The sequence below is a fragment of the Letharia lupina genome (assembly GCF_014066315.1).
Source record: "Letharia lupina isolate WasteWater1 chromosome Unknown contig_3, whole genome shotgun sequence".
Classification (NCBI taxonomy): Eukaryota; Fungi; Ascomycota; class Lecanoromycetes; order Lecanorales; family Parmeliaceae; genus Letharia; species Letharia lupina.
Genome location: NW_023502972.1, coordinates 1,072,839 through 1,088,219, shown reverse-complemented (window position 1 = coordinate 1,088,219; position 15,381 = coordinate 1,072,839). Strand labels below are relative to the sequence as shown.

General features: G+C 27.5%; 2 protein-coding genes across 2 annotated transcripts; one reads left to right on the top strand and one right to left on the bottom strand.

Moving 5' to 3' along the window:
• Window positions 1-4,426: 4,426 nt before the first annotated feature.
• Window positions 4,427-5,933, top strand: HO133_007189 (uncharacterized protein; the record flags this gene model as incomplete). Its single annotated transcript, XM_037298082.1, has 4 exons — window positions 4,427-4,542; window positions 4,725-4,989; window positions 5,143-5,702; window positions 5,762-5,933. 4 exons carry the CDS (start codon window positions 4,427-4,429, stop codon window positions 5,931-5,933), a joined length of 1,113 nt encoding a protein of 370 aa, XP_037156717.1.
• A 2,357-nt stretch (window positions 5,934-8,290) lies between these two features.
• HO133_007188 (uncharacterized protein) lies at window positions 8,291-8,951 on the bottom strand (the record flags this gene model as incomplete). The annotated part of the gene is made up of 2 exons (XM_037298081.1): window positions 8,291-8,712; window positions 8,771-8,951. 2 exons carry the CDS (start codon window positions 8,949-8,951, stop codon window positions 8,291-8,293), a joined length of 603 nt encoding a protein of 200 aa, XP_037156716.1.
• Between the last annotated feature and the right edge of the window lie 6,430 nt (window positions 8,952-15,381).

The window sequence follows — 15,381 nt, the reverse complement described above, 5'->3', positions numbered from 1 at the left end:
TTAATATTTTAATAATTACTCATTTTATTAATATTTTAAAATCTATCGATAATAAAGATTATAAATATAAAATAAATATAAATTCTCTAGAATTTACTTATATTAAATTATTATATTACTTTAATTTTTAATATTAAAAAATTTATTTAAAGATCTTAAGAAATAAATCTATATTAGAAGATAATATAATTATAATTTTAAAAGTATTCGATCGTAGATAATTAATTTATCTATTGCGAGAGAAAGTCGAATTATTTTAATAAATCTATTATCTTAATCTAAGCGATTATCGAATAAATCGACGAGAGATTATATTTTTAAATAACGATTAGATATAATTATTTCTAGTTATATTATTCTTTTAATTTCTTTAATATATTTATTTCTTTTTAACTTTTATAATAAATCTTATCTTTTTAAAAGAGATTAATTATAGTAATTTTTTTTCTTAAGTCTTAACGATAAGATTTAAAAAGATATCGTATCTTTTTTTATTAATATATATAAAAGAATAAGATAGAGCTAATTTAAAAAATCTTAAGTTTATATATATAGTTGATTATAAATTTAAATTTATTACGCTCTTTAATTAAATTATTTAAGTTAGTTCGTAAACTCTTTTAAGATCTCTTATTAAATAAATAGATACACATTTTTACATATATAATAACTTTTTTATTTTTTATTTAAATTTAAATTTTTTTTTCGTATTATAGAACGTAACTTAGACTAATGAAAAAAAAAAAAATTCAAATTTAGTCTTATAATTATTAAAGCGTAAGAAATTTAAATATTATTTATTAAAGTTCGCTCGATAGCTCTATTTAAAAAATAGATATATATTATTTAATTTTAGAATATCTTTTTTATTTTCTATTAAAATTAATTTTTTTTTTCAAATTATAAAGCGAGATTTACGCTTTTTATTATCGAAAAAATTATAAAATTTAATCTTATAAATATTTAAAAGTAAGAAATTTAAATATTATCTATTAAAAGTTCGCTTATTAAATTTACTCGATAGTCGATAGCTCGTAACTTTAATTAAAAAATAGATATATATTATTTAATTTCAAAATAACTTTTTTATTTTCTATTATTTTTTAATTTTTTTAATTATAGAATATAATATAGACTTTTAAAGAAAAAAAGAATTATTAAATTTAATCTTATAAATATTTTAAGATAAAGAATTTAAATATCGCTTATTAAAAACTTATCTACTCTATTAAGAATATTCTTTAATATAAGCTTAGATAGTCGAGTAGTAATAATTTTAATAAAATTCGAAACTATTTCGCTTCGTTCTCGATTCGAATCTATAAATCTCTCTCGCTAAAAAATCGTAAAATCGTAAAATCGTAAAAATTATAAAAATAATTAAAATTCTATAAATAGCAATAATAATAATTAAAATTCTATAAATAATAATAATAATAATTAATATAATTAAATTATAATAGATATTAAGATTAACTTCTTATTAGTTAAATTTAAATTAATTTAAAGTTAATTAACTCTCTAAGAGACTTATTACTAATATAACTTCTCTTTTTCTATCAAAGTTTTAATTTAATTTTAATTATTTATAGAACTTGTTTAACGCTTTTTAATAATCTAAATTTATAAAATTCGATCTTATAGTTCTAAGTAAATCTTAAATTAAAGTATTTTCACTCTTCGAGAGTCGAATTCAATCTCGAAATTAGATTTAAAAATTAATTACTTTTTATAAATATAATTTATAGATTTAAACTTATTTAATTAATATATATAAAAGAATAAGATAGAGTTAAGCTATAAAATCTTAAATTTATATATATAGTTAATTATTAATTCGAGTTTACTACACTCTTTAATTAGATCGATTAATTTATTATAAATAAATAAATTAATATCCGTAATTATCAAAATCTCGCTCTCTTACGCCTCTCTTATTAAAAAAATAAATATATATTATTAATATATAGAATTACTTTTTTATTTTCTATTAAAATTTTAATTTTTTTTTTAAAATTTTAAAACGCTATTTATACTTTTCGAATTTTTAAAAATCTTAAAATTTAGTCTTATAATTAATTAAAGCGTAAGAAATTTAAATATCGTCTATTAAAGTTCGCTCGACAGCCGAATAACCCTAATTAAAAAATAAATATATATTATTTAATTTTAGAATAACTTTTTGATTTTCTATTAAAATTTTAGAATTTTTTTTCTTTTCTTAAATTTAGTCTTATAATTATTTAAGCGTAAGAAATTCAAATATCGCTTATTAAAGTTCGCTTACTAAAGATCGCTTATCTATTTACTCGATAGCCTTAATCAAAAAAAATTATAAATTTAATTTATAGACCTTTACTCGTTAATATATAGAATAATTATATATTAATATCTTTTAATCTACGTTTTAAATATTAAAAACGAGATTTTAATAAAATTTAAATTAGTTAAATATAAAGATAAATAATAATAAAATTTTACTATTATAATATTTATTAACGAGTAAAGGCCTATAAATTAAATTTATAACTATTTTTTTTAATTAGAGCTATCGAGTAAATTTAATAAGCGATCGTTAATAAGCGATATTTAAATTTCTTATCTTTAAATATTTATAAGACTAAATTTAGAAATTCTATATTTATTTAAAAGCGTAAACTACGTTCTATAATTTAAAAAAAAATTAAAAACTTTAATAAAATTTAAAAAAGCTATTCTAGAATTTAATAATATGTATCTATTTTTTGATTAAGGCTGTTAATAAATTTAGTAAGCGAACTTTAATAAACGATATTTAAGCTTCTTACTTTTTAATAATTATAAGACTAAATCTTAAAATTCTTTTAACGTTAAAAAGCGTAAATTACGCTTTATAAGTAAAAAAAAGTCTTAAAATTTTAATAGAAAATAAAAAAGTTATTTTTATTATAAATAACGTATATCTATTTTTTTTAATAAGAGGTCTTAAGAGAGCTAGCGAGCTAACTTAGTCGATCTAATTAAAGAGCGTAGCGAACTTAAATTTATAATTAACTATATATATATAAATTTAAGATTTTTTAACTTAGCTCTATCTTATTCTTTTATATATATTAATAGACTTAATATTATAATAAATAAACGCGTTATTATAAATAATACTCGAAGCTCTTAGCTATTATAATATAAAAGAGTATTATTTTATATAAAGTCGAGAAGAATTTATTATATAATCGAGTTTTATAAAATAATTTACGAAAGATAATTTTATATAATAAACGTAGATAATAAACTCTATCTCTTTAATCGTTTAAAATTCTTATTTATCTACGATCATATATCTACGATCTTATATCTATTAATACTTAGTTATATCTTTTAATATTTAAAGATATTAATATATAATCTATCGAGATAATTAGATAATTATTACTACGCTTATAAATAGTCGACTCGTTTAAAAAGATTAGTTAATAAAATCGTTAATTGATTATTATAGTAAATTAATTCTCTTATAGAAATATATTACGTTAACGAGTAATTCTTTTTATTATTTTCTAAGATTAATTAAAATAATATATAATACTCTTTAAATAATACTTTAACGATTAAATAAGTTTATTAAAGAATATATATATTAACTCGTTTAAGTATAATATAAAGTATTTATCGAAATATATAAATAATTATATCTTAATCTCTTAATTAATAATTTTAAAGCCTTCGTCGAGATTATTATTTAATATAAAGACGATAATATATTATTTATAATAAGATCTTATTCTCTATAAAATTTACAGATTAATATTATATAAAATAATTAAAATAATATTCTTTTTATAATTTATCTCGAAATCGTCTTAAATAAGCGTATAAATAAATAAAAATAAAAATAAATAAAAATAAAAATAAAAATATAACGACGATAAATTAAAGAACGTAAAGTATTTAAGAGATTTATAAAAAAGCTATAAACTATACTCGACTTTAAATTATAACGATTCTATATCTATTTATTATCTATTTATTATTTATTAATCTATTATTTATATTAATAATTAGCTTATTAAAAATTTACGAGTCGAGATATTATTTTAAGCTATTATTGAGAATTCTATAAAAAGATATATTTTACTTATTTTACGTTCTTTTTATCTATTATAATATCTATATAATAAAAGATTTATTATATAATAATATCAAATAAGATTAAATGGTCTTGTTTGTATGGGAGGAGTTGACGAGGGGTCTAGCCAACACGGGACTAGTAGCCTAGCCCACAGTAGATATCTGGCCTCTGCCTGCCATCCTCCTAGACTAGTTATCCTTCTACCTCGAGACTACAGTCTTTGGTGTCCTCTGTTTCTCTTCTACCTGACTTCATCAGTAAAGCTTAATCTGTGCTTGGCCCACTTGGCAGGTGTCCAGTTCCCAAGCCTTCTAGACCATGGCATCTAGCAGGATTCTCGAACTCTCCTCGATTATTGCCACAAATACAGAGAGAATTGATGGATTCCTTACATCCCATGGGTTTCCATACCCAACGTTCGAGATCGATGCCCCGTTAGAGCTAAATATCCCAGAGCATCTGAAGATTTGCCAGGAGAGTGTCTTAGGTGCAGCAATGGAGCTGACCTCGTTAATGCTCGGTCCAGTTGGTACTCTCATGCAGCTCTGTCAGGTATTCTGATCTTCGTGTTCATACCGACTGGTGGCTTACTGCGATAGTACAACACCCTTAATAGCTTACAAGCCATTGTCCACTTCGATATCGCTTCAAGCGTCCCCAGATCGGGAAGGGCTACCTTTGGACAAATATCGAGCAGTTGCGGTCTGACAGAGTCTGATACGCGCCAACTACTACGCCATGCCATGACGAATTATATTTTCCAGGAACCAGAAAAAGGATATGTTTCGCATACCGCTTCGTCTGTGGCACTCGTCGATGTTCCGATGATGGGAAGATATGTTGAGATGGTTTCCAGTGAATTATGGCCAACAGCAACCACGGTAGGAGCTTTAATCCATTCTTACGGATACACAATGCGGCGTCAATCTACTAACACAATCTAATACTTGAGCTTGTTGATGCGATGGTCAAGTGGCCTAAGTCCGAGGAACCCGTCGAGACTGTAGGCTAAAATTTCGAACTCTTATACATAGGCATTACATCTAACCACGAAGATTCAGGCTTTCAACGTTGCAAATCACACCAATAGGCCTTTCTATGAAGAGATCGCGCGTTTTCCGGACCGTGCTAGTCGTTTCGCAGTAGCGATGGATCTAATCAATGCTAGTGAGAGCATGAAACCGATACATGTGGTGGAAAATTACGACTGGGCTGGCTTGAAGGAGAATGCGGTTGTTATAGACATCGGCGGCTCGCACGGGCAAATAAGCATCGCATTGGCCACGAAGTTTCCTCATCTGCGCTGTATCGTACAGGATATTAAGGGAGTCATTGCCGAAGGCAAAGACATGTTGCCAGAGCACCTTAATGGTCGGGTCATGTTCATGGAGCATGACTTCTTCACGGAACAACCGGTCAAGAATGCTGACATTTATTTCTTTCGATGGGTTTTTCACAACTGGTCGGATAAGTACTGTATCAAGATCCTGCGAAGTCTGATTCCGGCTCTCAAGAAGGGAGCGTCGGTCGTCATCAACGAGTTTTGCATTGCTGACCCGGGAATGATCCCGCTGCACAAGGAAAAAGAGCTCCGGTATGTCGTCATCTCTTCGCTACTGCACTGAAAAACACTGACCCTAAACTTCTCGACAGATCTTACGACCTAGGTATGAAGAGTCTTTTTAATTCCAAGGAGCGTGAGAGCGAAGACTGGGAGAATCTACTCAAAATTGCCGATCGGCGATTCTTGTTTAAAGGAGCTCGGGTACCTGCTGGATCATCGCTAGCCATCATAGAAGCTTGCTGGGATGGAGACGGTCAATGAGTTGTGGTCATGGAAAAAGACGATGCGGTGGCCAACAGTGATGTCGCATAGAGTAGCATTATTAAAGGACTTAGCTACTGCTGCACCGTATACCTCAAAAATCGTATCTATCTCAGAGTGATCTAGCTAGTCCAAAACTGCAGCAGTAGACAGTTGCTTCAGCTCGCCATTGTCGATGTGAAGCTTTTCTCCACTAAGATACCTTTTGAGTCTGTCACTGCTAGGTCTCTGCCTTGAAGCTCGATGTCCTGAGCATACGAGGCACTATTCGCGTCTGGCTGTATCTTATGCCATGCCCCATTGGAAAGGCCTTCACTACTTGAGGATCCCTGATCTGCAGCGTTCAAGCCAGTCTTACTAGACCTAAGTGTAAGAGAGCGAAGACTTCTCATCATCGAGTGAAGAAATCGGCCTTCTTTGGCTAGCGGCCCAAGGCTGGGAAGGCAGGCGGCAATGATTGAGCAACAGGGCTCAACCTCAGCCCAAATCGCTTGACTAACAGTTACGTCTGAACGTATATTACTTTGCTGGTCTTGAAAGTGTACTGCAAGAAGGGAGGGCCATACACGAGTATTCCTTGTTGCTTATCACGCGAACATGCTCAAACTTGTTGAGTAGTACGCAGTAGTGAAGACGAACAGAAGCAGCAATCACGCAGCTGTATCATGGTTAGCGAGAATATTGTTGGCCCAGACAGAGTGGCTATCTTACAAAATACCTAACCAGAAGATACCTGTGATTGTAAATTTACGATGCTGGCTCATGTGGAGATTTCCAATCACAGGAAGTGGCAAGCACAAGACGGTGATATCAAGAACAATGTCGGTAGCGGCCATCGTTACCTGGAAGACTCCATAATTAATGTCACGTAGCCGAGAGGGTCCACCGTTGGATTCCCAGAATTTATAGATTGGCCAAACCGAGAAGATGTGAGCCTTGTACTATGAGCGTAGCCTAGAAGTGCTTTAGGGTGTGAACTCACGAAGAGGGCGCCCAAGGTCCAACAGGTCACAAGCAACATGACAATGTTCGCGGCTATCTTGAATCGCCTTGTCTGGAAGATTCTTTTGTAGAATAAAAGCACCGATAATTTGATGACACCGATCGATGCATAAGCCACAATGGCCTGAAAATAGAGATACTATGATAATAGTGAGCCAACTTAGTCCATCATTTTGGTCTAGGAGCGCACCTTTTGAAAGATGATCAAATCATGAGGAGTCATTGTTGAGACGGGTCTGCCGAAATTTGCACGGCAGGAGGAGTAGATCGTAATACAGCAAAGAGCAATGGTCAAGCACTGAATTGGAACATTAATAGTCACTGTGTAGTGAATCATAGAGCTTTTCCCTACCAATGCGAAAACCACGACATAATCATCCGGTCCGTAACGTAAAGCCTGAGCCTTTCTAGCCCAAAGTCTGGAGATTACGGCGATGGAAGCAAGGATGGGGAAAACAACGCTACAAACTGTAGCGGCCACAGAGTACCGAGAATACATAGCGAGGTATACACGGGATGGTGTTTATTGTTTGAAAACGCAATCTGATTTATGGGTTCGGCTCCTTGATGTTATTGTGCAAGAACTCAGACTTTGCGTGAGGATTTTCCACGACAGCCTTTCACAACGAGACGTAAGCAACCCAAGTCGAGCTTCTGTCTCATCGACAGTGATCGGCCAACGGACTAAAAGAGGCGTAGACATATTTCCAAGTAAGTACCACACCACCAGCTTTCGGGTGAGACGCGCTGGCGTAGATCTTTGATGCGCAAGTTTGCGATTGGTACAAGAAGTGTGTGGCATATGTAAGCCCTGCATTAACACACTATCAGTTCATCGGCGATCGTCTAACAAGCTGAGATGCAAATGACTGATAGTATTATTTGATCGGTACGGCGCAGTCACCTGCAAGCTGTACACAGGAAATAGTGACAAAGCCTCGTGCTTGGACGCCGGGTTGCCTTAATGATAAAATGCTCGTGGGGAAGGAGTCTTGGCTGCCTAGTCTCCATTGTCCAACGGAGCTAGCGCGCACAAAGATATGTGCCTATCAATGCGTTGCTTTTTGCACCGGAAGGAAGTAAGAAACACCCTTATACCACTCCACCATTGTACCAGTGCCATAACGAAAAACCATACAGTTCAGATACCTTCAATAGCACTGGAGGCATATGCGTTCACGAAAGTAATAGGCTCTTTAAGTCGTCATTTCGTTGCAGCAAAGGCCGCATCTGAGAGTCCACCGGCTTTCTCCTGTGGGATGTAGGTCAAGTAACAAGGCGTCACATCCACAGGTACAATGTCATTGGGCCAATATGTATACAAAATTCAGGTTACAAGTCTATTGATTGGGAGACTAATTTTTGGTAAGAGACAACTTGCATCCATTTGCACTCTTGGAAGTCATTTGAACGTGCCCTTCCCATTCTCTTCCATCACGACTCTCAATATGGCTATACTCTTGCAGTACCCTAACAATAACGTATGAAGCTTCCATCAGCGCTTTCTGCTGTCCAACGCAAGCGCGAGATCCACCGCCAAAGGGCACATACTCCCAAGGGTTCGGCTTGAAAGTATACCATCTTTCTGGCTTGAAGTCTGCTGCATCCGAGCCCCATATAGAAGGTAGACGGTGAAGAGTGTAGAAGGATGTCGCTAATACTGTCCCTTCTCTGACGTAGACAGGCGAAGTACCATTGGGACCTCCACCTAAAGGAAGCTTCGTGTCTCTGAGGGCGACTCGAAACATTTGACTGAAGATGGGGTGCAAGCGCAAGGCTATGGTTCAGCACTTGAGTCTGCACGAAGACCTGGACGTATCATGAATATGACTCACTTTCATTCAGGACGTCCCGAAGATACTTCATGCTTGACAACCGCTCAAAATCCAGCTCCACTGCTTTCGATGGCCCCAATGAGTTCACTTCATCGCGGAGTCGCTGCAGCACTGGTGGATTGCGCGAAAGCTGGAAGAATGCATTGCTTATCAAGAATGCGGTGGTCTCGGAAGCGGCCATTAAAGCTTGCAGAACCTGGTTGCGGAGTTAAACGGTGGTCCTTCTGGGGGGCTCTTGTAACTAAAACCTTTCTGGGCCTTCGCTTTGTCTTTTTGTTAATTTTTTATCTTTTTCCTAGATTGTTGTTTTTCGTGGATTTTTTTCTAGGGTTTAATCCGGTTTTTTAAATGGGCATCTTTGGGCCGTATTAGGTTAATCTTTAGATTTGGGTGGGGTTGGTTTCATTAGTTTTTTCGGCGTTTTGGGGGTTTGAAAAAAAAAGGGTTTAAAGTAGAAGGATCGCTGGTTTTCAAGGGTTCTCCAACTTTCTGAAGTTTCTCCCCGGGGGGGCCAAATGAACTCGGTATTGAGGATTATTGGTGATGGGTCCAAGAAAGACAGGGTTTTAAGTTAAACTTTTGGTTCGCGCTAACGGCAGTGTGTAACAACAAACCGCTAAGGAGTGTGTAACAACTCACCGGCCGAATGAATCAGCCCTGAAAATGGATGGCGCTCAAGCGTGCTACCCATACCTCGCCGCCAGGGTAGAAACGATGCCCTGGCGAGTAGGCAGGCGTGGGGGTCAGTGACGAAGCCTTGGGAGTGATCCCGGGTAGAACGGCCCCTAGTGCAGATCTTGTTTTCAGACCCACTTGCTACGGCAGACGAGGACTGACGCTCCGACAAAAAGAAATCTATATCGTAAAGAAGTTTATAATAAGCGATTATATACTATAAAAGATAATTTAGAATTTATTAAATAGATATTAATTATTTAATATATATAATATAATAATAAGAAGAAAATATAGTAAATAATAATTAAAAATTAGAATTAAAATCGTAATTAGAAATAATATTATTAATAATATATAACGAAGATTTTAAAGCTATATATTAAATAATAAATAAACGTCTAATATAATATATACATATATTTAATTATTTTTATTTAATAAAATATTTATATATTAATATTACTTATATCTATTTAAAAGTATATACTTTATTTAAAAGTATACGATTAAAGTTAGAGTATAGCGTCGTAAATTTAAAAATATCTATTTATCTATATTATATATTATTTCTCTATATATTTTATATTATTATATTATAATATAACGAGTAAAGGCCTATGAATTAAATTCATAATTTTTTTTTGATTAGGGCTATCGAGTAAATTTTAGTAAGCGATCTTTGATGAGCGATATCTGAATTCCTTGCCTTTAAATATCTATAAGACTAAATTTAGTAATTCTTTTTTTCTCTAGAAGCCCATATCTCGTTCTATAATTTAAAAAAAAAATCTTAAAATTTTAATAGAAAATTAAAAAGTTATTCTAAAATCAAATAATGTATACCTGTTTTTTGATTAAGGCTGTCCGGCTGTCGAGCGAACTTTGGTGAGCGATATTTGAATTCCTTGCGCTTTAATAATTAAAAGACTAAATTTAGAAATTCTTTTTTTATCTGAAAGCCCACATTTCGTTCTATAATTTAAAAAAAAAATCTTAAAATTTTAATAGAAAATAGTAAAGTTATTAAAGGGTTAAAAGTAGAATAAGATATTTTTAATAATTGCGGACGCTAATTTATTTACCCGCGATGACTCAGCCGATCTAATTAAAGAGCGTAGTGACTCTAAATTTATAATTGACTGCACATATAAATTCAAGATTTTTAAGCTTAGCTCTATCTTATTCTTTTATATATATTAATCTATTAAAATTTATATTATAATTCCGCTTTTTGGATATATATATAATAATAAATAGAATTTACGATAATAAGTTCTAGTCTTAATCGTATATTTTTAAATAAAGTATACTTTTAAGTAGATATAAGTATATTCGATAAACGTCGACGCTAAGATAATAAGTTTAATCGAGAATCTTTCTTTATATTTAATAGCTTTCTTATATTAATTATTAAATAAATCTACTATCGATATAAATTACTACTCTATTTACTTCTAATAAAAATAAATTAGATTAGATCTTAAAGTAGTAAAAAAAAGCTATGAAAATTAATAAGAGATAGATATTTCTTAAAAAACGTAATAATCTTCTCTAGCGTATTTTATTACTTCTAAAATATTAATTAATAATAATTAAATATCGAATAACTATTAATTATCTTTTAAGTAATCTATTTCTTATTTTATATATTATATTTAATTTTATATAAACTATTACTATCTATAAAATACTTTAAGATAATATTAATTTATATATCTCTATTTAAAGTTCTTTTAAGCTCTATAAATTAATAGAAGTTACTTAAAAGTATTAGAAATTTCTCGAAAGTGTAATAATAGAGTTATTAAAAGAAGGAGATATCTATCGAGTAAGATTAAATCCTACTTCTATCTCTATATTATTAAAGATATTACGAGGTAATTATAATTAATAAGACTTAAAGACTATTCGAGCGTATCTTATATATTATAAGAATATTTAAAATCGAGATTTTAGACGAGAGATTAGTAGAAATAGAGATAATACTTTTAAGATACGCGGGAAATATAAAGTATATTAAATCTTTTTATATTATAAAGGAAATTACGTAAGACGATTTTATAAAAGAAATAATATATTAAACTCTATATAATAGATCTAGACTATATTTATTAAAATATATTAATATAAGTTTAGACCTATGAATTAAATTTATAGAAAGTAATTTATTTTTAAATCTAATTTCGAGATTAAATTCGATTCTCGAACTTCGAAGAGTAAAAATATTTTAATTTAAGATTTACTTAGAATTATAAGATTAAATTTTTAAATTTTTAAATTATTAGAAAGCGTAAATTAAGTTCTATAATTTAATTTTTTTTAATAATATTTTAATAGAAAAAAGAAAAGTTATATTAATAATAGATTTCTAGAAATTTAATTAATTTTAAAATAATTTTAATTTAATTAATAAGAAGTTAATTTTAATATTTATTATAGTCTTTTTATTTTAATTACTATTATTATTATTTTTATAATTTATAAAATTTTTATTAGTTTTACGATTTTTACGAATTCTACGATTTTACGATTTTACGATTTTTTAGCGAGGGAGATTAATCAATTTAAACCGAGGACGAAGCGAAATAGTTTCGAAATTTATTGAAATTATTACTACTCGACTATCTAAGCTTATATAAAAGAGTATTCTTAATAAAGTAAATAAGTTTTTAATAAGTAATATTTAAATTCTCTACCTTTAAACATTTATAAGACTAAATTTAAAAATTCATTTTTTATCTAAAAGCCTATATTTCGTTTTATAATTTAAAAAAAAATCTTAAAATTTTAATAGAAAATAAAAAAGTTATTTAAAATTAAATAATATATACTTAATTAGAACTATTCGACTATCGAGCGAACTTTAGTAAGCGATATTTGAATTTCTTGCCCTTTAATATTTATAAGATTAAATTTAGAATTTTTTTTATCTAAGAGCTTATATTTTATTCTATATATTAATAACGTATATCTATTTTTTTAATAATTGCGAACGAACTTTAATAAGCGATATTTGAATTTCTTACGCTTTAATAATTATAAGATTAAATTTAGAAATTCTTTTTTTATCTAAAAGACTTATATTTTATTCTATAATTTAAAAAAAAATCTTAAAAATTTAATAAAAAATAAAAAAGTTATTTTATATATTAATAACGTATATCTATTTTTTTAATAACTACGAATATTAATTTATTTACTCGCGGTAAATTAATTAATCTAATTAAAAAGCGTAGTAAACTCGAATTTATAATTAACTATATATATAAATTTAATATTTTTAAGCTTAATTCTATCTTATTTTATTATATATATTAATAATAAAATAATACGATAGTAATCGAAATAATAGTACGAAGAAAATAATTTGTTATCTCTCGACGTTTATCGAATAATTAAAGATATATTATTAAGACTTACTTAGTTATTCGCGATAAATATAAATAAATTAATCTTTTATTAATTAATTATAAATATATAAAATAACTATAAAGAATATATTTATATTAATAGATTAATATATTCTTATAAAATTATATTCTATATAAATAAGTATAATCTTACTTTTTATATTAATCTTTAATATTATCTTTCTTTATATCGACGTTTATATAATATAAAATAAGAGAAATTATATTATCTAACTCGATATTTATTATAAATATCTTTAAAGTCGAATTTAATATATTTTAATTAATATTCTAAAGTTTTAATAACTTAATAAACTTCTTATAACGTTATAATAAAAGAGATTTAATAAATTCGTTTACGAGAATATCTATTAACAAAGTTTAATATTATATTAAAAATTATTACTTTAAAGTATTTCTATTATTAATATAATTATATTTAATTTAAACTTAATAATTTGAAATCTAGTTTTATTATTTAAAAGAAACGATTTTACTATAATAATTCTTTCTTAATAATTAAGAATACGAGTAATTAAAAATACGAGTAATTATATCTCGATAAAGTTTATAATAATCGTTTTCTACTTTATTAGCTTTTAATTAATTATCTTATTATAGAGTTTAAAGATATATTTTTAAGAGTTACGACGTATATTTAAGTTATTAATATAAAATACGTCGTTCGATAATACGAGAAGTATTATTTTAAGATTATTTATTTAGATATTAAATACGATATTATAAAACTTTATATTATAAAATAGAGTATATTTCTCTAAATTACTAAGCTAAAAGAGAGTATAATCTCGTTAAGATAGTAAAATTATTTTAATATAGTCTATATTCGTAATACTTTATATAATTTAAATATTATTAAATATATTTTACTACGACTTATTAGATTTTAAAGAAATTTACGAGAAATTTAAATAGTTTAAAGATAATATATATAATATCTAATTATATAATAATAGTCGCGAAGTTAATAAATTCTATATATTATTAATATATATAAATATATTATAAAGTACTCTATTAATTAATTTTAACTAGATTTTTCATTATTAATAATAAGAATTTAAAAGTTCTTCTCGATACGTCTATATTATATTTAATTACGATTTTATTAATATAACTATAATAAACGATTTAAATAATCTCTTATAATTCGAATTTTTAGAAATTACTTAATCTCTTTAAGATATCTTATTCTATAAACTTAAAAGAGTTTTATTTAAGATTATTTATCTTATCTAAATAGCGACGATCGTAGATAATTACTATATTATCTATTAATTAATTAAATTTTATACTCGCGTCTATTTAAGCTACGAAGAATATATATAAACTATTTTATAGATATTTATTTACGTAGAAGAAACCTTAGACGACTACGTTATCTTAGATAAAAATTCTTACTTTTTTCTTCTTTATCTTCTTTACGATTCGTTAAATTATAATATTATATTCGTTATCTATTTTAGTAATTTTTCGTTATTTATAAATATTTATTTCTAGTTTCTTATTTACTTTATCTTTTATACGCTTAATTAATATAATCGTTATTTATATAATTATTCTTTTATAAAAAAGTATTAATTTATTAAATTTAAATTTATTAACTATCTTATTAATATCTTAACTTTTCTTTAAATAAATAATATCTATTATATATTCTAAGTATTTATTTTATTTATTAATTATTAACGACTCTTTATATTACGAATTAATTCTTTATACTTAATATATCTTTCTAATTAAATCTTAGCGCGTCTCTCTTTATATATATATACTCGTAGATTATATAGATGAATATAATAACTTTACACTATATTAATATTATAATATTAAGAATTATTTCTTAATAAATAATAATAATATCTAAAGATTTCTTAATAGAAGTCTATTAAATTTATTCGGTTATCTATAATACTAGTTAGTTACGCTATATCTCTATCTATCTTAATATTTATATCGCTTATCTATTAATAACTTAATTTATTATATAGAGTCTCTATATATAAATATAAGTAGTAAACCTTTTAATAGACTATTACTATATCTCTTAAGAAATTTAATACTTATTAAATCTTAGTAGAAGACGAGATAAAAGAAATAGAAGAAAGCGAAGAGATAAGTAAAGAGCTAGTCTCTAATCCAGACGATTTTACTTTATTTATTCTCGATATCTCGAATAATTAGCTTTAGAGTATAATAACTCTATTTTAAAATATATTAAGAATTAAAATAGATATATTAAGAATTAAAATAAGAACTAAAATAAATCTATTAAGAATAAATATAGATTAACTATATAATAAGTTTCGCTAGTAACTATAAATTCTTTTAAGTATCGAATAATCTTAATTATAGTTAATAACTCAATAATCTACTTCGTAAAATCTCTTATTCATATTTTAAAATTAGATAACTATCGACGAGATTATAATATAATTAATTTTATTAAAAAATAAGCGTTAAAGATTTAAGAAAGTAAGTTACTTTAATAATAATATAATT